Source organism: Crocodylus porosus, unplaced genomic scaffold (genome assembly GCF_001723895.1).
Source record: "Crocodylus porosus isolate Cpor-Errol unplaced genomic scaffold, CroPor_comp1, whole genome shotgun sequence".
Taxonomy (NCBI): Eukaryota; Metazoa; Chordata; order Crocodylia; family Crocodylidae; genus Crocodylus; species Crocodylus porosus.
The window spans coordinates 8,597,333-8,624,183 of NW_017728912.1; the positions used below are offsets into that span (position 1 = coordinate 8,597,333).

The window sequence follows — 26,851 nt, forward strand, 5'->3', positions numbered from 1 at the left end:
TGTGAAGCAATCTTGCATCTGGTAGTAAATTTAAAATAAACACACGTTTAAAAAGTAAAAGAGTGATAATAAGTGGAATGTTAATTTTGCCAATTCTCCTAGCAGGCATAATGGTATAAAGACCATCTTTAATGAAGGAAGGTGGATCTACATGTTCCACTAATGTGCAGTAATAAATTGTGGAGCATATTGCTCCTGGGAAACTCCTGGGCATGCAGTTTAAAACATGCACCCGGATCACAGCACATTGAGCCAGGTTTCAGCCTGCCAACACAGGGCTGCTCCAACTGAGGCTGCATGTGTTGCAGAGGAGTTGGTCGGGGCATGAGGGTGCTTCAGCATGGAGCAAGCTGGCAGGTACCCCCTGCACTGAAGCACCCTTCCACACCCCTTGTAACCCAGGCAGCCAAGTCAGCAGCTACATGGGTGCTGCGGCGCACAAAAAACCTCTGCAACAGGGTAGTACTTGTATTAGCAAGTACTACTCTGCCTGGCGTTTATTAGCTTTGTGTACACTAGCAGGGGCACATGTGTAAATGCGGAGACATTTACTGAGCAGTTAATTAGTCAACTGGCAGTAAATGTCTTGTGTAGATATGCCCAGAAAGTACAGTGGATTTTCTTCTGCTGCTTCTCAAGGTGCACTTATGTAGGTGCCTGAATATGAACATGGGAGTTAACAACAGGCACCCAATTTTGAAAATAATTATTTGGCATGCCTACCATTTTTATAATGTTTTAGTTTCTGTTAAGCTTTTTTACATGCTCCTCATATACTAGTCAAGTTCTCTTATTTTTAATATACTTTTTCTGAAATACCCCAAGGGAAGAGGTAGCAAAATTAAAACAGTTAGATGTCTGCTGAAAAGCAAATATATTTATTATGCACTTTTCATATACATAGGGATTTTTGCTTAATATAATACAAGGAATAAAATAAAAATTTTACAATGTGAAATTCATTCAATGTACATTATAGGCTATTTACAACCCAAACCAGGAAAAACAGTCTATCTTCAAACCAAGTTAATTGAAGAGTTTGGATGGAGGATAGTAAGCATAAGACATTTGCATAGCAGAGTAACTGATGAAAGAAAACTTTATTTTATTTTTAAATAAATGGTAATACTTTTAATACTGATCACAAAGAGGACAAAAGACATAATTTGCCTCATTATCTTTCAATATGTTTTTCTTTTGAAGACTTTCTCCACATGCATACAGTACTGATGTTAATATTCACAAGGCAGTCCTTTTCCTAACTTGTCCATCATGACTTTGCAATCTCATTTGGATGGTTTAAGGGAATCAATTAAATGGACCAAGGGAAAGAGGACTAATGGCACAGTGATTTATATTGTAGTCAGAGCTGGATGAGACAAAGACTTTGACCAGCAAAACTCTGCTGAGTTACAACCACCCAACCCTACTGATTTCTAGATGACTGTATAAATGTAAAAGAGCAGAAAGTTACCCAATATTTAAAAATTCCAAATGGAATTGCTAACATTTGGGGGATATTCATTTTGGGTTTTTTGCATGGGAGAAAAACTATGATAATAAAATCATACACAAAAAACAATATGGAATATCTCACACCTTTGTCAAACTGGATGTTTTAATAGAGCTGTTCACGCTCTACTCCAAAACAATACTTAATCTGCAGGAACTGGGTTTTTTATTATTATTATTATTCTGAAAGTAACTTTTCAACAGGTCTTTCAGTTGACTTGTTAATTAATATGTTGGGTTTCCTCACCAACTGTTTCAACTGTAAATATTATCCATACAAAAATGTAAAGCTGTCTGGAAATTGTAGCCCCTTGTGAAACTGGCCATATCTGTGCATTCTGGCCACAAGGTGCATTTTGTAATAAAACAATAAGATTAAATAAATATATCCCAATGACAATCAAGGTCAGTAGAAAAAGTAAGCCTTCAGGAATCTCTTTCTACAGAAACAAAACATACACCTAATAAGAAAGAAATGCTTTATTCTTGCACAGTATTGCAAATGCACTGTACTTGAGGTTCAGAACAAGTTTGATGAAACATTTTGGCACTCTCTCCTTATTAAGCCATTAACATTCTTAAGGCTATTTTGCAAGAGTTCCATCACGTTTATTTTATAAATGTCCCACAGGGACAGAAGTTCAATACTTGAAACATTCACCTCAGAATTATTAAATATTGCTGTGTGTCAACTTTTAACATTACATTTTACTACACACTGAATGCCTCACTACAAAAGATTTTCTTTTTACATTTAATAACGTAAGTAAAGAATGAGGTGCATTGCTTGAAAAAAATCAAAATTTATGTATATTCTACTGACTGTTCATTTTGACAATAAAATATTTGGACGTTAGCCCCCCAGAATGTGTACGTATAGCATTAAATGGCAATTTATTTAAATTTATGAATAGATGACATAATCCAATTCAACGTTTATGAAAACTCATCATGACAACTTTGTATCATACTATTCTGGGAATGACCTGAATTGTAGCAAGAGAAAAAATTAATCTCAGACCTTTAAAGGAAATACTCATGTAGAAAATGATTTTCATTTTCTAAAGGGCAAAGACATATAAAAGTGAACAGTATAACATAACCTGCATTTTCAGGAACAAACAACTGTTGTATGACCCATGAGTGATGCAGTTAAACCATTAGTGAGCTTTGTATGTTCCTCCTTCTGGAATGAAAGGGGATTCATACTGTCACTTGTCAAGCTAAGTGGGTCTAATTTTGCTTCCTCATGCAAGTGTCACACAAGTAAAAATTTGTATGTTTTTATTTAGAGTTATACCTTTTTTATGAAGGTGTAACCAAACATAGAATCAGGCCTTATATTCTATCTCGTAATACAAAACCGCATAAAGCAACTTAACTTAATCGTTTATCATACAGTAATTTGGGCTATTCAGTATGGGCTACATTTTGGCCCTGGATATACAAACATGGTTGCTATCATCTTCAGTGGTAGCCAGTCTATAACACCCAGATTTGGTGTTCTATAGATTAGATTTTATAATAAAAAATCCCAGAGGTTTAGTGTGTGATTATAAACTTGCTCCTTTTTACCTCTGAACAGAGTTGTTTTACAGACAGAACACACAAGTACTGGAGTTTATCAAATACTGTAACAAGACTTATTTTTTCTTGAGAGAACTTTTGAAATACACAGGAAACTGACCATACATTACAGCAATGCAAATGTGATTTAAACTGTATGCTTAGTTTCTTTTGCCACAGGAAAATAAATACAAAAAGCACTGCCTTTCCATACACAGTCCACTGTGGCACATGCACATTTATCAAGCATTCTGGAATAGGAAATCAAAAATTCCTTGCTTTTACAACTTTCAGCTGTTGTCAGAGGAAACAGAGCATGTATCTTTCTGCAATTAACAAAAAAAGTGCTTAGTCTGTGTGGTAAGTACAAAGTACACAAAATAAATTTCTGAAGCACAGAGGGTTACACATCAAGAAGGCAGCCTTAAAATTTAGGCACATTACAGTAATTAAGGTAACTGTACTGCAATAATCACATTCTTAGTTTTATAGTTGGACTAACAAGCATTATATGCTTTCATCCCAGCCAGCTGATTAATCATTCCCAGCAGAAGCACTTCTATTCATAGCATCTTGAATTGGCCTAAAATGCAAAATAAAAATGTATTTTAGAATTTTCCATATATATACAGTACCTGCAGAAAAACCAATACATACCTAATTTCTATTAAAAGATATGTATAAAAATATCTACAGGTCTTGAAATAGATATTTCTTGACAGATACATGCACAGAACTGCATACCCATGCAGACATTTAGAGGGGTTCCAAAACAATTAAAACTTTTGAAGGCAATACAAAAATAAGAAACAAATAATAAGATATGGTGCTCCATTCAGTTAAGTTCTTGGAGTACTGCTGGCATTGGTAAAATATTATTTGCCAGCATGATATTCCACAGGCAGGTCATTCATAATAACCTAGATCAATTTGTGAAGCAAGGCTCAGAAAACACACTGGTTTACAGGGCAGTGAAGGAATATTTTTTCTGGCAAAGGAAAAGATAACTTTAAAGCAGTGTTTTTTAACCTGTGGGCTACAGACCGTGCGGGTTTGCAGGCTATGCCTAAGGGATCCACAAAGGATGACCATGTTCAATCAAAAATATGTGACTACCCACACCTATAATTCAAAGGGGTCTGTACTTCCATTCAAAATTTCCAAAGGGGTCTGGCACCTCCAGTCAAAAGTTTTTAGGGGTCCAGAAATTAAAAAAAGGTTGAAAACCACTTCTTTAGAGCAACAGCCTGAACTTGCATATTGGGCAGGTTGCCTGACACTGGTCACAGCCATAGGACATTTTGCTTTCCACAGGCATACATTTCTACAGGCTTACATGAGGAGCAAAGTAGGATGTTGCTTGTTGCACATTACCTGCTCAGTATTGTTGTGCATAGGCCAGCAAGAGTTGAGGACCATGATTTTAGAAGCTATGCCATGAGGGCAACTATCAACACAATCATTTTACTTTTAAAACCAAGTTGTGTGAAACGATGAAAGAATATTAAAAGCCACACTTGTCATATGTCATTGTATGCACCATATGCTGGGACAAACATTAAATGGAAAAAAGGTTTCTACCATAAATACAGTAAGGTTTTTGTCAGCCTACAGTTTCTAATTGTATGCGGGTTTATAGTTCAACATTCTTTCCTCATATTTTAAATACATCTAAAACAAAATTCTAGTTTACCAGTTGAATGACTGCATCTATGCTCCTGCAACAGTAGTGGTGTTCTGATGACGTGGCTGAGTGATTTTAACACACCTTATAATCAATGCTGCATTTGATTTCATTTAGCTATTGTTTATGGGATAGTATTTGGGTACATGCACTACAGAGAGACTACACAGTGGGCATGTCCCCACAAGCAGAGCATGCGTTTCCTCAGGGACAAATAGCAATGGCACAAATTTGTCCCACTTCCAGTTGTCCCTGGGGAACACCCCTGCATTGTGTGCTCTGGTGCATGGCAAATTACCCTGGGTGGGGTAGGTGAGGCTGAGGCCAGCACCTGGGTTGGCCCCAGCAGTCTTACCTGTGGTCCTAGGGGCTTCTTGGGGCTGCAGTGGCAGTAATCTGGGCAGGCTCTGGTTTTGGGTGGTGCACGCTGCAGCAACGTGAGCTGTGCCACTTTTTTTTTTGGTATTTTTTTTTTTACACTGGGATTTCTCACTGTCAAAAAAATCTGCCATGCTGCAAATCAGCAGTGTGGCGAATGCGTGAACACAAAGCACATGAAGTTTATGGTGCCACAGGTGGGTTTCCGGCATCACAAACTGCACGTGTGCACTTGTGGGGATGCACCCAATAAGCCATTGAATATTCAGGACTTTAACCCTTTAAAATATTGAAAGGGAACAGGGAAAGTTTTCCAAAACATATTAGTTAATAAGGAGACAAAGTCCCATTTTTCAGAAGTGACCGACACTTAGGGTGGAATCCTATTTCTCTTCACCTGCCCAAATGATACTAACCCCGCAGTATAACTACCATTTTTGGCACTTACAGACAATCTGTGATCCAATTCCACATGCAGTGCAGACACATAAGTGTCCATCAGCTACAGGGTGCACTTTGGATGGACATGCACACAATTCTGTCTGTGAATACCTGGATGTAATTATGGCGTGGCAAAAACAAGATGGAGAGGGGTACCACAACAGCCCAGTGATTAGGGCACTTGCCTAGGATTTGAGAGTACCAGCTTCTAACCCCACTCAGAGGGTTTGAACCAACATTTTTCTAACTTCCCAGCACAGTGCTCTAACCACTAGCCCTCAGGTCAGGCATTATTCAGTGTCCTTTCCAGCTCTCCTTTTGATGCTGAACCACTACACCTTGCATTTAATATTCATTGGCCAAAATGGATAGATAGCACACACTGAAGCAAGGGTCCAAGCTAAAACTTGGGACCACCCCCACCTTTTCACAGCAGATGCCATTTCACTGAAACGCTGATGCTTTGGCTTTTCCTCGTCCTTCTCCTAGCCCCTTATATCTCCCTCTCTTGGATGTCCAGGAAGCCAGCTGCTCTCTATCCATTTTATCCAATGACTATGAAATGCAAAATGTAGAAACATCAAGTTGCCCCGACCTGTTTCCCTGCTGGTTCAATATTTTTCCTTTTGGCTGTTCTACACTATCAGCATCCAACCATTAGTTTTAGTTCTGTGACTAACATTTTGGGGATTTACACAAGCTGCATACCTTCCAGGGTGGAATAAGATCCAGTAGAGTATAAAAGCCAGAACAGATCCTTTTTGAACATGCTAAGGAGATGATAAGCTGTGCAGAGAGAAGAGACTCCAAGACCCCCAAGAGACATTGATTTGAAGGTACAAAGGGATCTGATGCCCATCCCAATCACGCCTCCTGCCATGCATGTGTAGCATGGCAAAAGGTGTAATTGTTGGGGCTGTGGATCATTTGCACCATCTTGCTTGCAAGAGGAGCCTGGGATCATGATTCAGCATCAGCTGGCAGGGGTCACCCTGGGACTGAAACCACTGGGCAGCCCCAATCTTTCCCAGGATCAGCTGACTGAGACGGCTCTGGGGCTCAAGCATTTGATTTCATTTAGCTATTGTTTTCATCAATCCGCTGATTTCATCAGCTGACTGCAGCTAGGAGGGACTATCCTAGGGCTCAAATCCTGGTGTGGTCTCTGGCAGCTGATGACAGATCTGGAACACTGTGGGGCTGGAACCTTGGGATGGTCCCAATCCTGCTGAACAATCAGCTGATTGGACAGGCCCAGAGCAGTCCCAATTTGCCAAGAATGATTTGATCATTGGCTGGTTCTGCGGACCATACATATAGCTGCTTGAACTAGCCCTATGCATTTCAGGAGCCAGCTGACAGGCCACTAACTGTCATGTGTCTGGCTTTCAAGGTGCAATGGAAACTAGCCACAAAGTTAGTCCACATATTTTGTGTAGTAACTCTGTGGCTGGTTTCCAGTTTTACTGCACCATTAATCCCCTGAACATTTGGCTGGTTTACACTATAAAATGTGATTAACTGGTTATGTGGCTTGAAATCCACATAAGTAGTTCTAAATGCCACTTACATGCTTAAAACTTAAGTTACATTTGGGCCATAAGAGTCTAAGTCCTATCAACGTTTAATAAGATCAGGAATGTCCCTTTGAAAATTTTACCAAACGAACCAACTGGAAATAAAATATAGCTATATTTGCTGTATAATAGTAGACAGTTTAGAAAATCTACATTGAAAATGTCCCTTTTCTTAACCATCCACTCTATCACAGACTTTAGGGAAACAGCTAATGTTCTGGGGGTCTCTCTTCTTTATAATATACCTTAAAAAATAAATTTGCAATGATGAAATAACCTAAGACTTATACCTTAGTAAAAATGACTTCTATTATCCAGGACAGCTTGGGACAAACATGCTTGAGTTTTGCTAGCTCAAAGCAAGATTTAGGAATGTCTAACTCATCAGGTGACTTTGAAACAAAGCTCAATCTTCAACTGTCCACAAAAATTCTTTGTTGACTTGCTGCAAGACTGAGCCAACTAACAAGAACACTTCTGTTCTAAGAAGGAGTAATCTGGCCTGTCAGAATGGTAATATTCATGTAAACAGTGAAAAGAAATATTATGAGGAAAAAAAGGCAATGCACATAGAGTAGCTTTTGCATTTCAGAAAGATGTTGGAGTTCAAATGTTGTTATTAATACAGACCTGGAACCTTAAACAAGAAATAAACTCAAACCTTATTAGGATTTGGGGAATAACAGAGATGGAGAAAAGAACATTAACTCTTTACTGACTCTGTTTGTCCAAAAAGGGTATTCAAACCCACTAAATTTTATATTGATGTATTATGTAGAAAGTGAAAAACTTAATTTAGTTTTGATTTTTAAATTATACTCAGTAACGAATGTAACGAAAGCAAAAAGATGTCCCATACACAAAAATACTGATCCCATAACACTGAAGTTCATTGTCCAATGAGCTCCAAGCAGGCAATTCCTATGCAAGTGTGGAATACCAGGTACTTTAAAACAAGGAACTTATGTTGTACTTTTTGCAACTGTAAGACCACGCAATCATATTTAATTTTCAACTTGTAAGAAAAACATATTCTAAGATTTGTTAGTTCACAAATATAGCATGCTTAACTATAAATGTGTAAGATGCTTCAATAGTATCTTGAAATTCTTTATGTAACAATGAATACATTTCAATCTAGATGGGCATTCAGATTTTATAAAATGTTAACTTTGAAAATATAGCTAGGCATTTTAATATGGGTTCTTCTTTTCAGAAGAAAAGAAACCCCCAGACTAACACGTACTTCTTATAGTCACTTGTCAAAAGCAGTAAGGTGACATCTGACCTTGTAACAATTCAAAAGAAAGAAATAGTGACCATCCGACTATTTTATTAAAAAAAAAAAAGTCAGCACATGAAAAAAGGACTTTCAGTTTACAATTTTCATTCAAAACATGGCTGATTTATTAAAAGGTATTTAAAATGCACATGCTATGCTTCCCTCCAATTGTTTTACCTTTTACAATGGTGTTTCCTTTTTGTAATTGAAGCTTGGGTCATTGCTCTCAATCTGAAGTTTTAAGGCTTGCTTAAGGCTTAATTCTGTCTCTGCAGGAGGATAGCCTTCCAGAACTTCCTGATGTCCTCTGTCCTGTACTGTTCGTGGGACAGAAACTCTCCCAAGAAAAACCTGATTGCTCTGAAGATGATAATTTGGGTTTGTCATTATTCCATTTCTCTTCTTCTGTTCCCCACTCTGTTGGTGAATTAAGAATTGTTGCTGAGATCGACCAACTTCCTGCTGAGCTGGAGGGACTAAAATTTTGCACTGAGGCTCTGCTGGCATTGCTTTAAGTGGTACACTGGTCCCAGATTTGGCAATAGGTCCTCGTTTATCAAACTGAGTCATTTCATATTCTAAAACTTTTGGTTGAGAGGAGCTGCTCTGCTTAATCTTTTTCCCAGCAGAGCCAGATTTGCTGGAGTTTTCTGTCTTCCCTCCTTTGTTTGCTTTAGTTGATTTCAAACTGGGTTTTACTTGGCTCCATTCAAATTCACTACTTGGTGAATTATGGTTCTGACTTAATGAATGAGTAGTGGACGAAGGAGAAACAATTGACTGCCTGCTTCTGCTACGTGGTAGTGAATGTTGCTGTATTTGTTCCGTAAATGACATACTATGGAAGCTATCAATGGGAACTGTTTGTGCGGTTGCTGTAGATGAGGTGGTACGTAGAGAAGAGTTTTTGGAACTTTTCAGGGAATTATTTGATAAGGATGATTTCTGACGGTCAACTGTAGAATCTGGCGATTCTGAAGGAGAACTGAAAGCATGAGCAGGCCCATTAGACAAACCACGCATAGTAGGCTGCATATCACCTCCACCAGTGCTCCCTGAACTATTTGATTTTATTGTTAATGACTGCATTTTTGATGAGACTGCCTGCAAGGGCTTTTGTTCCATTGTGTGGACTGGAGATGGAGTGCAGCCATTTAGACTAGATGCACCATATTTTTCCAGTAATTTAATAATTTGAGAATGTCCATTTTTGGCTGCAACACGCATAGCAGTGCGTCCAAACTGGTCTGCGTGATTTGGATCAGCACCATGTTCCAGTAAAATTTGCACAACATCAATGTGTCCTTCTTGGGCTGCAATGCAGAGTGCAGTAGCACCTTGATTACATGTATGGTCAACTAAGGCTCCATGCTCAATCAAAAGCTGAACTACCTTCACATGACCTTGCCATGCAGCAGACTGCAAAGCAGACCTCTTCTCATTATCTGCAGCATTTACATCTGCATGGTATGTTATCAGTAACTGCACCATCTCCAAATGGCCCTGCCAGCAGGAAACATGAAGTGCGGTCCTTCCCTCAGCATCACTTGCTTCTACATTCGCACCATTTTCTAAAAAATACTCAGCCATGGTAAGCTGATTTTCTAAAGCCAAGATATAGAGCGTTGGCCGACCATCAGCATCTTTGTAGTTCACATCTGCTCCATGGCTAAGAAGCAGTTCAACTATATCTCTGTGACCTTCTAGGGCAGCAACACGGAGAGCATTTCTCCCATCATAGCCTCTCTGATCAAGGTTAGATTTATTTTCCAGTAATATCTGTACACAATCATAGTGACCTTCTTGTGCAGCCAGTATGAAAGGTATACGCCCATCATTATCAATTTCATTTGTTCTAGCACCTTGTTCTATAAGTGCTTCACATATCAGCCTGTGGCCTTCAAAAGCTGCCATGTGCAAAGGTGTCCATCCAGCATCATCTCTATGATTTTCATCTAGCCCTCTGTCCAGCAGAGTACGCACTACTTCAACATTACCTTGTGCAGAGGCTATACTAAGGACTGTTCGCCCTTCACTATCAATGCTATCTACAGCTGCACCCCAAAATAAAAGAGTATTTACAACTGAAGCATGGCCCATGGAGGCAGCTGCAAGAAGGGGTGTACGACCATTGTTGTCAGTATGATCTACATCAGCTCCTCCTTCTAAAAGTAAGTCAACAACATCTACATGTCCTTCATACGCAGCTACCAGCAATGGAGTCATACCATCTTTGTCACAATGATCAACTTCAGCACCACGGTCAATTAAAAGGCTAACTACTGAAGCATGTCCCTTACTAGCAGGTACACAAAGTGCAGCGACAGACAGAGCAGTCCTTCCATCCACATCCTCATGATTTACTTCTGCACCATGGTCCAGCAGGTGCTCCACAATCTCTTTGTGGCCCATATATGCTGCTGCAATCAAAGCTGTTCGACCTTCATTATCAGCTTTGTTGACTTCAGCACCATGCTGTAGCAAATTCAGAACTATATCTTCGTGTCCTCCCCAGGCTGCTGCTCTTAAGGCTGTTCGACTGTCAGCATCTGCACAGTCCACTTTTACTCCAGCATAAAGAAGTGCAGAAACCACTTCAGTGTGACCCCCCCAAGCTGCAGACCGTAATGCTGTCCAACCATCATGATCAGTGTGATTCACATTAGCCCCACATCCAATCAAACAATTAACAACCTTGGTATGTCCTTGTCGAGCAGCTAAAGTAAGTGCTGTTTGCCCATGAGTATCTTCTATCTCTAAATCTGCTCCCCTAGAAACAAGTAAATTAACTACATCAAGATTGCCACTATACGCAGCATTTGCTAAGAGTGTTCTCCCATTTGAATCACACTGGTTAACTGATGCTCCATTATCTAACAGAGTCCTAATGGAATCTTCTCTTTCCAGAGCCTGCCGTACAATGCAAGATGTTCGGTCATCTTCACTGTTGACATGAGCACCAGCTTTTACTAGTAGCTGCAGTACTTCCTGTTCCTTAGGGATTAAAGTGGATAAAGAGTCTTTGACAGGTGTGCCATTCCATATCATCCACAAAGCCAACTCAGAAGTCTCTAACTGCAAATTTGAGTTAATTAGATGCAATGCAAATTCTTGAGCTTCTAATGGTGTCAAATCCTTGGCTCGACAAGTATAACTCATTGCTAGCATTCTATGTCCTTCTGCGGCATTACATAAGTATTTCTGCGTACAGTGCTTTACATCCAACAGCCATTCTGCAAAACTGTAGTGAAACAAAATTTTTGTATTTCCTAGCCCATCAACAAGAACTTTTGATAGAACATCTAATTTGCGTTGAAAGTCTTCCATAGTCAATGTCATGTTTTTGGTCCACACTGCATGATACAATTCTGTTGTGGTCAGTGGCCTACAAGCTGCAAGAATCACGTTCAGAATGGGCTGGACCTTTGCAAATTGTTTTCTCACAAAAAGTCTTTGACAGAGCCAGAGATATAGGCCATTTAATGTTCCAGGAATGTCACGGATCTCTCTTAGCATAATAAAATTTTCTACGACTCCATCTAGAACACGTTCTAGATACAAAAAACAACCACTACTTTTGATGTGAAGCTGGTTCAACATTTCTGCAGTTTCTTTAGTAAGATGCTGTCTCAGTGCTTCTTCTTGATCTAGACGATGGAGAATATATTGTTGCACATCTTTCACAATATATGCCTTTCGGAGATCATCCAGACTTATTTTTCGAAAACCTATTTAAAAGACAAAAAAAGGGATAAAGTTCAATGAATATTGTTTCAGGTTTAGTTTCAGAATGGTTTTGATCATTTGAGACTCTCAAAAAGGAAGACTTTTGGATAGGAAGACTGGGGAATACGAACAACAACAATGCATTTATTGTAGCATGGATACTAAATCTAAAGAGGCTGAGAATTCTGCTATGATACTGTACCTCTAATATATACTGCATCATACTCTATGAACACAAAAAGTATACATAAAGAAACATTCTTAAATAGGATACTGAAGTCAGGTGTTTTATCTCTTTAAGAAAATGTCAGGTACCTTAAAAGCACATGAATACATTATCACAAATATGAAATAATGACATGCATCCTTTAAGAACTACAACACTTTCTAATTCTGAAGTTTGAAAAATTTAGAAAAAAGAAAATGAAAGAGCACCAAGGCTAATATTGAATAAGATGACAGGCAACACCGACTAGGAAGAAATATTTTTTAAATCACCAGGCCTGTAAAATTTACACTGAAGAGTCCTAGAAGAGTTGACTGAGATGACATCTGGTACAGCGATATTAATTTTAATGAAGTTTAAAACTTGATGGAAATTCTGAAAGACTAGAAGAGTGCTATTACTGTGCCAATATTCAAAGAAAGGCAAATAGGATGAGGTAACTACAGTTTAGTTTTATCAATTCCACGCCAAATTAGACAAGTGCTCATATGGGATACAACTGATAAAATAATAAGGCTAGCAATATAATAATGCTGATTAATATGACTTTATGCAAAATAGGCCTCATGAAATAAACCTGATTTAACTGTTTGATGAAATTACAGGTATGGTTGATGAAAGTAACTGCAGAGACACAGTGTGCTCAGGTTTCTGAAAAGCATTTCTTTTTGTACTATATACCACCCAATTAAAAATAAGCACTATGCAACATCAATAAAACACATGGATTCAGAACTGGCTGACAGATCTCAAAAAATAGTAGTCAGTGTGACATTGTCATCAAATGGTAATGATTCCAGTTGGGTTCCACAAGGACAGGAATTAGGTTTCACTCTATTTAGCATTTTCCTGATAAATATTAAATCACTGACCAAATTTGCAGAGGACTCAAAGACTGATGGAGTGGTAAGTATAGCATGGATAAGGCAGTCATACAAAGAAGTCTAGATCTCTTGGTAACTTGAGTCCATTGAAATGTGCATTAACACAAATATAAGTTAAGCAAGTAGGAATAAGAAATACAGGCCATGTCTGTAAAACGGAGATTCATATCCGAGAAAGCAGTGACTCAAAAAAGGAAAAGCAATTCAATTCCTCATTAATAGGGATCTACCTAAGTCGCAGCAAGATAAAAGGCTTTTCATGGCCCACTTCATGAGCATTTTATGGTGGCCCTGCCCCTCACTGCTGATTGGCAGAGGGTGCTTTCACTCAGTCTGCATCACTACCGCTTTTCTGGGGGTCAATTTTGTAGGAAATTGCAGCTAGTGCTGGATTTCCCAGCAACTGTGAACAACACTGTTTTATGCAGTTTCCACAAAATCCACAAAACCACAATTTAGGTAGATTCCTAATCATGGACTCCCAGTGCAATTATGTGGCAAAAATGTGATACTCTGATGTATAAACAGGAAAACAATGAGTAAGTACAGGGATGTGGTTTCTTATGATATTGTTCAGACCCATACTGATAATACTCTAGAATTAAAGGCTGCATTCAGATATTTTTTTTTAAAAAACTGGCGCTTTATTTTAAACCCACGCATGCCCAGAAGAGGCAGCACCTTTGTTGGACCCAGCTTGCCTGACATCTGTATAGATCCAGTGCTTTAGTGGGGCATTTTTTGGTGCTTTTATCTAATAACTGACTGAATCAGCTTTTAGCTAAAAGCCCCAAAAGCCCTGCTGAAGTACCCAATCTATACAGATGCTGCAGAGCCAGGCTGAAATAATGTGCTGTTGCTTCTGGTAAAGCCCGTTTTTTGTCTGATTTTTTTTAAGTCTGCAAGCAGCCTTAGTGTACACAGGTTAAAAAGGATGATGAAAAATTAGAGGAAAAAACTAAAACAACCACTGAAATAATTTCAAGGCTAGAGAAAATGCATTACAGCATGACTCCTGAAGAGCTTAATTTGCTTCGTGTATCAAAAAAAATTGACAGGTGACTTGATAGCTACACAAATCACTTTATGGGGAGAAGTAGCAGGTGCAAGATATTTTTAATACACTAGACAAAGAGATAATAAGAACCAATGGCTAGAAGGTGAAGCAAGGTATTTTTCTTAACAAGGGTGATTAAATAATAAAAGAAACTATTAAGGAAATTTGTGATTACCCTATCGATACTTTCAATCAAGATTAGGTATGCCTCTAGGAGACACTAGTCAAACAAGTTATTAGGTTTCATGCAATGGTTGCTGAGTGAAATTTAGCAGCCTTTAATATACATAAGGTCAGACAAGATGATCTAATGGTCCCTTCTGGCCTTAAGCTTTTTGAATCTGTAACAACTTTTGTGCTCAAGTCTTAGCAAGCCCAGGGCTGTCTAACAAAATCCAGTTTAAAACTGTTAAAAAAAAAAAAAAAAAGGATCTAAATAGTACCCAATAGAATAAAAAGTTTTTTTCCCCTTATTTATATGTTATACTGGTATCTACTTTGTATGCTGTTTGCTCTTATGCAGACTTTTAATAAAGACTTATATAAGTATTTCAAGCCTTCCCCACAAGAATACCTAGAAACTTTGATCTGCTGGCTGATAGCTGCTTTTAGCAAATGTATAGCTTCTATACAAATTTAAAGAAATCTGTTTAGACAAATCTGAATGTTTAAATTGATGAATGGGATAAGGACAACTACAATTAGCAGTGCTGCCTTCTGAAAAATAAAATTTTAGTATACATTAATGCTCAGAACCATATACACTGCACATTTCAGAAAGAATACAGTTTTAATATTAATGAAATTATCTTCTTGAAAACAATTCAGACAACTCTGGTACTAGAAAAGACTGTTCATATTAGAAGAAATGATGTTTAATGAAGGCATAATAATATGGACAATTTTAAAAGTAAATACAAATACAATCTATAGATGATAGGATGATCATCTTATTTTCCCTAACATATTGAAAATATTGAAAAGAAACATTGGAAATTGCACAGAATATGCTTCTGCAAATGAACATGAGAGATGCATATAAAAAGAAAAAAATATCCCCCCTGCCCGTTCTTAGATATGTGACCCATTATAATGGAACCAAGTTTTCTCTCAGTTATCTTCCTGTTTATTCATGAAAGGAAGTATGGAAATTATTCTTAAAAACTGCTATTCTTAAAAACAAATGAAAAACATCCTCGCAAATTCCAGTAGCCTCCATGCTCCCAAGAGGGTAACAGGCAGGTAGAATGGAGACATGTGATTTATAATTACATGCATTACCAAGGTCTCTTATTGAAAACATGGTTTCAACAGTGCCAAGTTTTACATTTGTTATACATGCACCATTTTTTTAAAAATAAAATATTTCATTGTTTGTGAGACACTTTTCTGGAAACTACAGAAATCTGAGAAACTACAAAAGTCAGAAAAACAGTAATTTACATTGCTTAGTTAAAAGATATATTTTAGGCCAGAACTGTACTTTGCCACTCCCGGAACAGATAATAACCTAATCCCTCCAGTGTAGCAACTTGCACATATTTCCTTAGTCAGCTAATTTGCCCCCAAATCTTTTCCTTTTCAAAGCAAAAACAGTTGTTAAAACCCAAATTATCTGGGGTAAAAGCAATCATGTGGCATCCAATTCAGTCCAACTTTGGCCATATCTCAAGAAGCTAAGAGTTTAAAATGCTACTTTCAAAAGTGGCCTTGTTTAGACCTATGTTTATTATGTTAAAAATATGTTTCAGAATAATCTGCTCAGATCATGGTTCTAACTGCAAATTCTGCTGAGGAGCTAAGAATGCAGCTGTCCTCTTTCCTTCTTGAGCATCTTTACTAAAGGTTCTGCATGTTAAACTAGCCCCTTTGTTTTCTGCTAAGCCCTTTTGCTTTTATTTGCACAAATATTATTGACAAGAATTTTGTGCACAATTTTGTCAGCACTGGTCAAGAAAGAACATGGTTCACTTCTCTCCATTAACTATGCTAACTCCGTAAGACTAACAGCAGTAACGTCAATGAAACAGTAAACTTTTTTAAACAGTACGTCTGTTGACACAAATCTGTTGAGTGATGAAGTTCTAATTTTATATAGCCACTTTTCATACCCAGACTACACAGATAATAGTGCTTTACCTTGCAGACTGAAAAAACATGAAGAGTACAGGAGAAAAATAACGAAACAAAACATAATTGCAGTTTCAGGATCTTTTCCTAAATGGAAGGCAAATTTTCTGAAACCTTCGAAGACTGTAAACACTATCTATATACACCATAGTCCATCAAAAGTCTGCTTTAAATAATGTCTTAAAATGATCTGCTGAATGGGTGATTCATTACTGATCTACAATATTGGAGCTAGATTATATACTACATATTAAAATATTCTGTATCCAGTGTTGCAAAACCTCATTTGCCCATGTCAAGCAAGAAATTTCCTTGACTGAGTACAACCAATGTAATTAGTTTCTGCAGACTCTAGCCTTTCATTTTAAAAGAAAAGGAAGTTTCTGCCAGACACTAGGAAAACTTAAATATTGCTTAAATCACACAATGAGTATAGTCATGTCTGTCACACTGCCAGGTCTGTACAGGGAAGTGCTATTCCACTCAGCTGAGAAGATGAGTGAATGCAGGGGCAGATAAATCTGGCAGTCACTTCTCTTTAGTTCTTTATTATCTGGTTTTCTAAGGTAACCTTCTGCTCCTCTTGACCACAGGCTGACTGACACCTCCTGACCATCTGAAGCAGTTCCCTCCTGCAAGCTAGGAAAGAAGACGTACACTATCTTCTTAGTCCCCACCATCAAAGGAAATAAGGATTCCAACAACTTCAGTGATTCTAAGGAAAGGAAATTGGAGGCAGTATGGAGGCCCTCCCCATGGACTAGAAAGTCACACTGCAAGTCGAACAGCTAGAAACAGAAGAGAAGAAGGTCTTATATGGGAAGTGCTCCAAATCCACTTGGGAGAGAAGAGCTGAGGCAGACACTGAAGTTCTGAAACGATGCTGCTGAAAGATAACACCTACAATGGGAAAGATGACTGATAATTTGGGGATTGGAAGAAAAGTGAGAAAAGAATTAGTTGAGGGAAGTGGAACAGAACTGATTAAATTGCTAGAAGTGGAAAGAACTACCCTCCCATTCAGTAAATGACTGAATGTATATATATATCTCATCTCTTTTCACCCTCATGTATTAGAAAGATGAACAGCCCTGACAAGCCCATTTTTCCTCCCCACCTTTATTCTTCAAAGAGACCTAAAATCAAGTTCTCATCTATGTTGAGTAGTGGCAATAAAGAGTCTGTGCCAATATAGTCACCACGTATTTGGTTATCTGATGGAAAGGATGCAGTTTCCCTGCTTTTGCCAGGAAATGAGTTTAGGACTGACCCTAAAGTCACTGTTAGATGCAGCAGAAGATTGCTTTCAACAAGCAGTGTGGTGCTAGAGTGGGACAGATGTTCCAGCTAAAAATGGAGTAACGCCATTACTCTTAGAGTGGTGTCAGATATTCACTTGACAGGTACAAATTACTGAAGTATAGTAACCTATTAAAGTTAGCATGCATTTAGGAGATAAGGGCTTTGTTACACATTGCATTTTGAGCTGCTTAAATGTTCATCAGTGCTAATTCTACATTGAGTTTGGAGTAGTCGCATCTTACGGCTAAAACCGTTCTCTGACAGTCCCTGACCTGCACAGCTGTGACTTGCTATTAGAGGGCTGGAGAGCAAAAGCCTGACTGGGAGCTACAGCTGTGAGTTGCCAGAATAGGGCGGGTGAGTGAGCCAAGACATGCTTCTGTCCCTGCTCTAGATGGAGGTGAGAGATGGGCTGAAGGAGGTGGCAGCATGAAGCTGGGAGGTGGAGAGTTAATGGGATGGGGGAATGAAAATTAAATGAGAGATAGAAAGGAAATGGGGGTGGTGGAAGGGTGGTGAAATGAAGGAAATCAGCCACTGAAGGATAAAATAAAAAGTAAAAAAAAAAAAAAGAATTTAAAAAGGAAAAAAGGAAGTAAATTAAAGAAGGTTTTCATGTTTTAATAAATTCAGATTTGGGAACTTAACATGAGCAAAACTGCTTGAACGTGCATCTGCTCCAGTTTTAACTGAATGTGTGACACAATAGAGGCCCTAATATCCTTCCTATCCATACAAACTGAGAAAAATAAGCTTCCACCCTGCTTTTATCACCATTCTTAAATATCATATAAAAACAGACTGCAGAATGCTTAAAGTGCCCTGGATATAATGGGTAGAATAATAAGTAGGATTGACCCTGTCGGGTATTTAAGCCCGAAGAGATTTAGGTACCTGAGAAGTTCAGGAAGGGCACAAAGTACTGCCATGCAATCTTAACTCTGGACTAACATTTTTTTTTCTATTTAAACTCTTCATTTTTTAAGTAAAAAAAATGTTTTATAGGAATTAGTGCTCATTTACATAGGTTTATCATCTTACTTTGCAGCTGAGATTCTACTGTAGTTTGGTAAAGGTAAGGGATGATACGATTCCTCAGTATCTAGCCCTGTTTTGTGCATACTTCATTACAGCAGAATGGGGACTACAGCTGTATGCTCCAAAAAATTCAGTGCACAACTAGTAACAGGGTTGATGAGAGATATCAGACATGATCTCTGTCCCAAAATCTTGACAGATTTAAGCCCATGAAAGACTTGTCTCTCTCTCTTCCCCGCCACCTCCACCCTTCTTCCTCTTCCATCCCTCTTGTCCAGAGGGACTCAGAGGATGCAGAGGACTCAGACCACAGCAGGGGAGAAATGCCTCCCCAAATCCCAGCACCTGCACAGGAGGCAGAGGGACTCAGACACCTACACAGAATGGAAACCTCTCCCACCCCATTAAAATTGGTTCCCACATGGAAGCGGGGAGAAGGGTCCAGATTCCGTCTCAAATGATCTCTCTCTTCAGCAGATCTGAGTTCACTTAGGGGAGAAGTTAGAGAGGATCATACCATTTGGAAAGGCAGTGACCACCAGTGCCAGTAAATTGTGTAAGGACAGAATAGGGACTTAGACCCCTATCCCCATTCTCCTCTACTCACGATGCCACCTACCTAATCCCCTAATCTTCACACCTTCCCTTGATCCCCAAGATTCCTCTCTTCCCCTACCATTCACATTCTTCTTCTCTCCTCTCCATAATTCTGTTTCCTAGTCATAGCCCCAAACTCTCCCTCATTCTTCCTTCATTACTACATCTGCTAATTTCCTTCCTCTCCCACCATGTATGGCCAAGTAATTTAAGTTTTTTAAAATACTTGTAACACTTTCTGAATTTTCTGTAGTACTTGGATTGTATTTCATTAAAATAAAACAGGAGCACTCCAACTCTGGCCAGCAGAGCTTCCTACAGGTAGGCAATTTGGCCGGGGGTGGGAGGAGGAGGGGAGAAAGAGGGGAGCAGTGGCAAGTGCCTCCCTCCTCCACTTCCAAATTTTCAAGCTCCCGGTGGGAGATTGAAGCAAGGACATACCCCCTCCTCTCTGCACAGCCAGGTTGGGCCAAGCCATGCCCCTTCCTCCTGCCTCCCACAGAGCCAGGCCAGGGCCAGGCTAAGCCCCCTTTTCCTGCATGGTCAGATGGGGCTGGGTTGTCCCCTGCCTTCCCTCTGTGCAGCCAGATGGGCCCATGTGCCTGCCCTGGGTGCCTGACTGGGATCACAAACCAACCTGTAAATGGACCAGACACTGCTCAACTGGCCCACCAGGTGAAAAGTTTGGGCACCACTAAAATTTAAAACACTTCTCTTTGACAAAGGAAACAAAAGAACACAAATCAGTATCCTCCCCCCAGTCCTCACCTTCTGATTTTTTTCAAGAGTCCACTTTGCCCTGACACTGGTTGGCTATAGATCAAGTTCAACGGCTATTTCATAGTTCCTTGAGCCACTTAGCTCACACAAAAACTTTTAGACTAGGAACCCTCTGGGGTTCATTTATTACCTTCTACACTGTAATCATATTCTACACAAATCCAGGCATATGCTATATAAGCTATCCAAGTCAACAGATATAGCAATATAATCTACCTGGCTTGATTTACCTGTTCTCAAGCTCTCTTTTGAATACTGAATTCAATGTTGTGTTGTCAAAAAGATATTGGAGATCATGTGATTGCGGGCGGAGGGGTGGGGGGTTAGGGTTGTGGGGGAAGAAATCTGAGTGACTGAAACCATGTTGGGCACAAGCAGAACAAGCATTTCAGTTAGAAAAAAAATGCAAGAATCTGCCAACATTAAAAAAGAGCTAATTTTGGTTCTGTTTTTCTGGGAGGTATTTTAGAAATCTCTTGTTCGTTAGCCTAAATTTCTAACGCTAAATTTTTCCTATATCCCACTTAAAGTACACCATATTTCAAGGTAGTCCGAGCAAGCAAGTTAATTGAATTGTGCAGAATAAGCAAACCTCAAAACAAGTACTTTGCAAAAATAAATCTCATTCACACTAAAACGATTTTAAAAAGCTTTATAGAGGGACAGCCAAAAGTAGAAGAATAAAATTAGATTCTAAAATATCTGTCACTACCTAAGACCCAAGTAAAATAAAACATTTTTTCCTAAACATTTATCTACAAAAAAGATATTTTGCTTGTCTAAACAAAAATTCTACAAACTTGTTTTCCAACAGCATTAGACACAATAAGTCATTTCATTATTAGGATTTCATGGATGAAAAGCATCAAAACATTATGAGAAAGCTCATTTTGTTTCAGATACATTCCCACGAATATCTTAAGCTCAGCAAAAACAGGAAAGTAGCAGACAACTTACAGTCCCACGACCCTGCTTTCACATTGTTCAAATTTTTCTTAACACACATCATTTTCTACCCAATGGGAACTCCAACATACATTTCCCCAATTTATTAAATTCCTTGCTAGCTCTGTAAATCCATTCTAAATATAGTTTTTCTGGCATCCTACTGAGTTCTTGGGTCTTTGAATTTTTTTTTCCAGCTATATACATATTTTAAGAATAAACCACCCCTTTCAGACCCTTATACAACAAATATATGCTATTTATATAGACTACATAAAATACTTAACTTTTCCTAGCATGGATATTTTTATTTTAGTTCCACATAGACATTTAAACTAATTTTTAATATGTTTTTTTCACTTCACTGAATAGATCTTAAATATTTAATCTACATGATAAACAAATGCAGCCATATTTTAGATATGAATAATTTAAGTGGCTGATATAAGCAAGATCTCAATTAGGTATTTATACAAACACAGTCTCATAAGGAAATATGTACGAAACTGAATAATGTCCACCTGAAAAATGAAATGCTGCATTAATTTTTGTATCTGGAAATTTACAGCATAATGTAGCTTCTACACTGTAATCATATTCTACACAAATCTATTAACTACCTACCAATTGTTTACAGTTAAGAAGTGTAAGTTTCTTTTCTTTTAAAAGAAAACAGAACCTCATTTAAGTAAATATTTGCCATGTTAATCAGAGCAGAGAGGGAAGCAAAAAATCAAAAAGCTAATTAAAAGTTACACCTGTGCACCAACTAGGAACATTTTGCTGTGTTTTAACCTCTATGCATGTGTGTGAATGTTTTTAAACTTTAGCATAACAGTAGATATACTTTACAAATATAAAGATATTTGAGAAAAATGTTATCTTATAATTACATTGTACAGTTCATAGTTAAGCATCCCACTTCTGAAAGCTCTTCCAACAACATGAAACTACTTTAAAGTATTTTTTTTAGTCTTTGATAGAAACTGTAGGGCATCTTTGGTTGTCTTTTCATGAAAGAACCTCTCTTAAAACCTAGTCTCAAGCTACTTTATGCTGTGAAGTAGAAAACTGAAAGGGGGGAAAATCTCATTTCTCAAACCGACAATTAGCAGTAGTTGAATGGTTGTGTTTTTTATTACATATGACCAAATAGTTTGAAATTCCCCAAATTGTAGTTAATTGTATGCACCCTTAATATGTGGGTCTTCACTTTTTTGGTGGTATAAAGAATAGGTTGGGAGGAGCAAAAAGAAGTCCTGTCAAATCAATTAATACTAAATTGAGATCACAGGAGGAAATTTTTAATCTGGGAAAACAGATAAACAAGGCCTTTGTGAAATCTAGCCACTGAAAATGGTGGGGTGGGGAAGGGAATGTTGTGAGTCTGAATAAGAAAACATGGAGATATTGCTGCTAATTCACCTTTGTGAAGCCGATGCATAATCCTAATGGATTTAAGGAAAGTAGGTAGTCTAAGATAATAAAATAGGTGTCTCTGACTTAGACACTGCACTGAAATGCTCAAGTAGAAAACCTTTTCCAAATTGTTTTCTAAGTAAAGTGAAAGTTTTCTGTTATAAAACCAAGGTTTTCCAGCTTTTGGCAGAACAGCTTTTTTGGTAGCTATTAGCCTGCTAGACTCCAGGCAGCCAGACTGGATTTTAGTTTTGCAAAATTCCAGACAGAACACATAGATGTCATAGGAGGCTGAACTGATAAGTTCATCAGACATGAGTAACACAACAATGCGGACTGTGGGCATCTCACACACTGAGGCTAAATCTTGTCTGGAGTTTCCTCTGGGCTGGTCAGGTAGGCATATATGAATTCTAAAGTTCACAAGATGCAAGAAGCTGGCACTGTGTTCTGCTCTTCAGTCAATATAATTATTTTCAAGTAGCCTCAAACTCATGAAAGATATTCTACAGAATCAAATGTTTGATAGTCTATTTGTCTGCTAAACTGATCCACTAAGACATTTTGCAAACTTGGACTATATAGAGACATTACTTAATTTAATAATAAATGCCTCAGTCCCAGAAAAAAATAAATAATTTTGCTCCTTGTTAACATAATATCTTATTGCTTCTTCCATCATTTGGGCTGCAGATTCCCACAGCAAGAACAGAAATGATACAAAGCTTACTGCCACATCTAGAACTCAAAATACAAAAGGCCACATACCTAAGCCTGAAGCATGCTGTTAGGGATACCACTTGGTAAACCTGTAAATACAGGCAGTTCTCAGACTTACGACACAATTGGTTCCTGAAAACCACGTCTTAAGTCGAAACATTGTAACTTGGAACCAATTTTCTCATAAGAAACAATGTTATAAATGGGGGATTGGTTCCTGAACTAAGGCCTGATACCCTATTTTCACCAAAAATACCCCAGAGTTTTGTACTCAATCAATTACAGATGACTAATATAGCTACATTAATATATTTATATTGTAAATAGCAATCATATTGATTTGGAAGGTCTTCTTTGAGGTGACTTTGCTGGACTTTTTGAAGGGCACTTGGTTGGGCTTTTTGAAGGGTTCTTGGCTGGAGTCTTGTTAGGAGTCTTGGCTGTAGGTTTTTCTGGAGTCTTGTCTGCTTTCTTAAAGAAAGTGTCCAAGGAAGTTTGGATAGATGTTCTCCAGGGAGATGAGTGACGCAGAGAACTTGCTCGCTGGCACGGCATTGCATCGGATCAAGCGTTGTAAGTCAAAACTGGCATTGTAAAGTTGAAACGGTGTAAAATTATAAATGTTGTAAGTCGAGGACTGCCTGTAACATGACACAGTATGATCTGGAATTTCTCTTTTTTGTAAATTATGTCTTGTTAGATCTGAGATCAGTATGGCTTCCATCCTTAGGATCAGTGACTAGCCAGACAAGGAGATTTTGATCTGACTCCTGCTAGTGACTACTCTACAATGACATGCAGGCAGAACTAAGGTACTGGCAGAATAGTAGGGATGGGGCCAAGCTTGAAGGGGAAAAAACAGAAGAATCTGTACCCACAGCAGCACATCACCTTCCCTAGCCTGGAATGGAAAGGAATTTCATCATTCCTTCGCTGTGATGAAATATGTATAAAACCCACTGAAAGTACGTCTTTCATCCTGCACTAGTTCCAGCTGACAAACTGTAACCAGCTGTTATTGCTATCAGTTACTCCACGCATGCTCAACCTCTAGCCCAAAAGCCAAATGAGGCCAGGGAGCCAACCCCCATGGGACTCTCCATGGGTCCAGAAATTTCGCAGTGGGGGAGCAGTGGCCAGTAATATGGCCACCCTCCCCCTGTCAATCTCCAATCCCTGTGTGCCCAGTCAGAGCCAAGCTACGCTCCCAGGCCATGCCCCTCCCCCCCACTCTTAGACTGGGATGGGCCATATCCTCTTCATCCCCCACCTCCTCCTCGGGGCTAATCAAGTTACTTCACCTTCCCCCACCACCACCTACTGGGGCCAATTCAAGATACTTTCCTCTGCAGGACTGCACTGCAGCCAGTATGCCCCCTGCCCCCATCCAAGAAGCCAGCTAGTGCCCATCCCCGGCCCTGGACTGGGATCACCAGGTGGACCTGGCCTGTGAATAGACTGGACAGACACAGCTGATCTGGCTCATCAGGAAAAAGGTTGAGCACCACTCCATTAGCTCAAGTGGCAGAAATCTGAAAGTTACCACCGTGTTGATAAGCCAGGTGAGTGGCAATATATAATGCACTATGGAAAGTTTGGGAGTATTTTAAATATAGGAAAGTTCATACCAATATGCATTAAGATAAGGCTGTAGAGATAATCACACAAAAGTAAAAAATGGTAGTTACTAGAAGAGAAACAAATTTATGTTCATCAGAGAACATAATAAGGGATAGCTTGCTACTTCCCTCATTTATTCTGGGAATCAAATTTACATCACTAAATACGGATCTTCTATTTCAGGGGCGCTGTTATTATGCAAGGTGTAATGGGGGTCTTACTCTCATTCCTATATAGAGCAACACAGATGTGGCAGAGCATATGGCACCAACATAATTCACAACCTCCTAGAATAAATTAACTACTTCCTTCTTAAACTGTCAATTCTTAAAATGGTTTTTAGGCAAAACTTGCTTTGAAACAATTAGGAATTTTACCTAAACAAATATCACTGGTCGGACCTTGATGGAAAATCTTCACATTAGCCTCAATGTGCAAACCATTAAAACTTTTACCCTGGCTCAAACTGTACTTGCCATATTTGATAATTATTGAAGATACTTGGGCTTTGTTCTCCACATCCTATTAGTTTGTTTAAATGTTCCAGAAGGAACATACATTAGACAGTGTCAACTAGGGAACAGACATAAGTTTGGCAGGAAGAGAATGGGGATTCCTGTGGGGAAAATTGGAGAAGAACAGAAACAGGAATGGACACAGATGCAAAATAGCAGGAGCACCAGTAAAGATACGGTTAATTCAGTCAGGAAACAGGTAAGTAAACATCAAGCCAATAGGGATAAGGAATAAGTTTTACATTTTTTAAAAATTAAGATGTTTCGCAACATACTTTAGACTTCTCAATGAGTTTATGCATTTGGTTTCTAAGCATCTTAACACAGCAGCTCCTAGGAATCTTTAGATCAGATATTAGAACATAGAAATGATTCTTTTAACTTAATACACTTGTATCTAAAAATGTTATTATTTGATGAAATGGTAAAACATCTTTAAATTGAAACTTATTCAGCCATAACAATTTATTGCATATTTAACTTTGCATACAAAGGTGTGTCAAAAGCATGTTCTTGGCAATTTCTTCTGAAAAACATGCGTGCTTCTTATGATGGTGTTTAACAAGACAAACTGCTTTTGGCAACTCTTGCCCTCAATACCATTAAAATATTTCATTTAGTAAAACTTCCTGAATGTGTAGACTATAATTTTCTTGCTTTGACATTTTTCATAATCACAACCATAAAGTTATTTAAAAAATATGTATTTTTCTACCTGTATCTAAAAAAGAGAAAGATTAGAACTAGATCTTTAAACCAACAAATAGTATTCCATTTGTACACAAATATATTAAATATTTATATGGTACAGGAAAAATGAAAAATAATTATCCAATATGAATGCATATTTGCTTCTTAGTACAACGTACCTAAAAAGTGACACATTTGAAAACTTCTAAAGTTTGAAAGCCTAATGATGGTTGTTTAATAAAGGGATATATTTTCGCAAAAGCAAGCACCACAATTTTAGCAATTAACTTAAATTTTAAAGGGAAAATACTTCTAGCACTTAATCAGCTTAAGTGTTGGGGGTTGTTTGCCTGTTTGTTTTGTGCTTTAATAAGTAAATACAAAACTGTTTTAGCCTTATATGCTGAGAGCAAATTTCAGCACAGTGTGTATTAGAAATATTTATAGGTTCTGTAACTTATTATAGTTGTAGGGGAAAGCCTGTATGCATTTATACTATCATTCAGTTGTCCAGTTGTTGAACATTCATAACTAAAATTATGTAGCTGGAGGATGTGGGTGGTGAGAAGGAAGATTATGGGAAGAGGGAAAACAAATGGAGCAAGAGAAAAAAAGTGGTGTTAAAGGGCATGAGAAGGGGAAGCAGCCATGTAGAGGAAACAGTGATGTGGGGGTGTATATAGACCAGGGGTGGCTGAAACATGGCCTGAGGGCCAGATCTGACCTGGCCCTCAATAGCTCACCAAACCTCCCTAACTGGCC

General features: G+C 38.4%; 1 protein-coding gene across 2 annotated transcripts in view; it reads right to left on the bottom strand.

The window, feature by feature from the left end:
* Nucleotides 1-857: 857 nt before the first annotated feature.
* Nucleotides 858-26,851, bottom strand: part of ANKRD50 (ankyrin repeat domain 50) — a 67,903-nt gene continuing 41,909 nt past the window's right edge. For both annotated transcript variants that reach the window (XM_019534023.1, XM_019534024.1), the window contains exons 3-4: nt 8,618-12,168; nt 858-3,661 (exon numbers count right to left, since the gene is read on the bottom strand). In XM_019534023.1, coding sequence (XP_019389568.1) covers nt 8,621-12,168 — 3,548 coding nt within the window. In that variant the 3' untranslated portion in view covers nt 858-3,661; nt 8,618-8,620. The remainder of the gene's footprint in view (nt 3,662-8,617; nt 12,169-26,851) is intronic.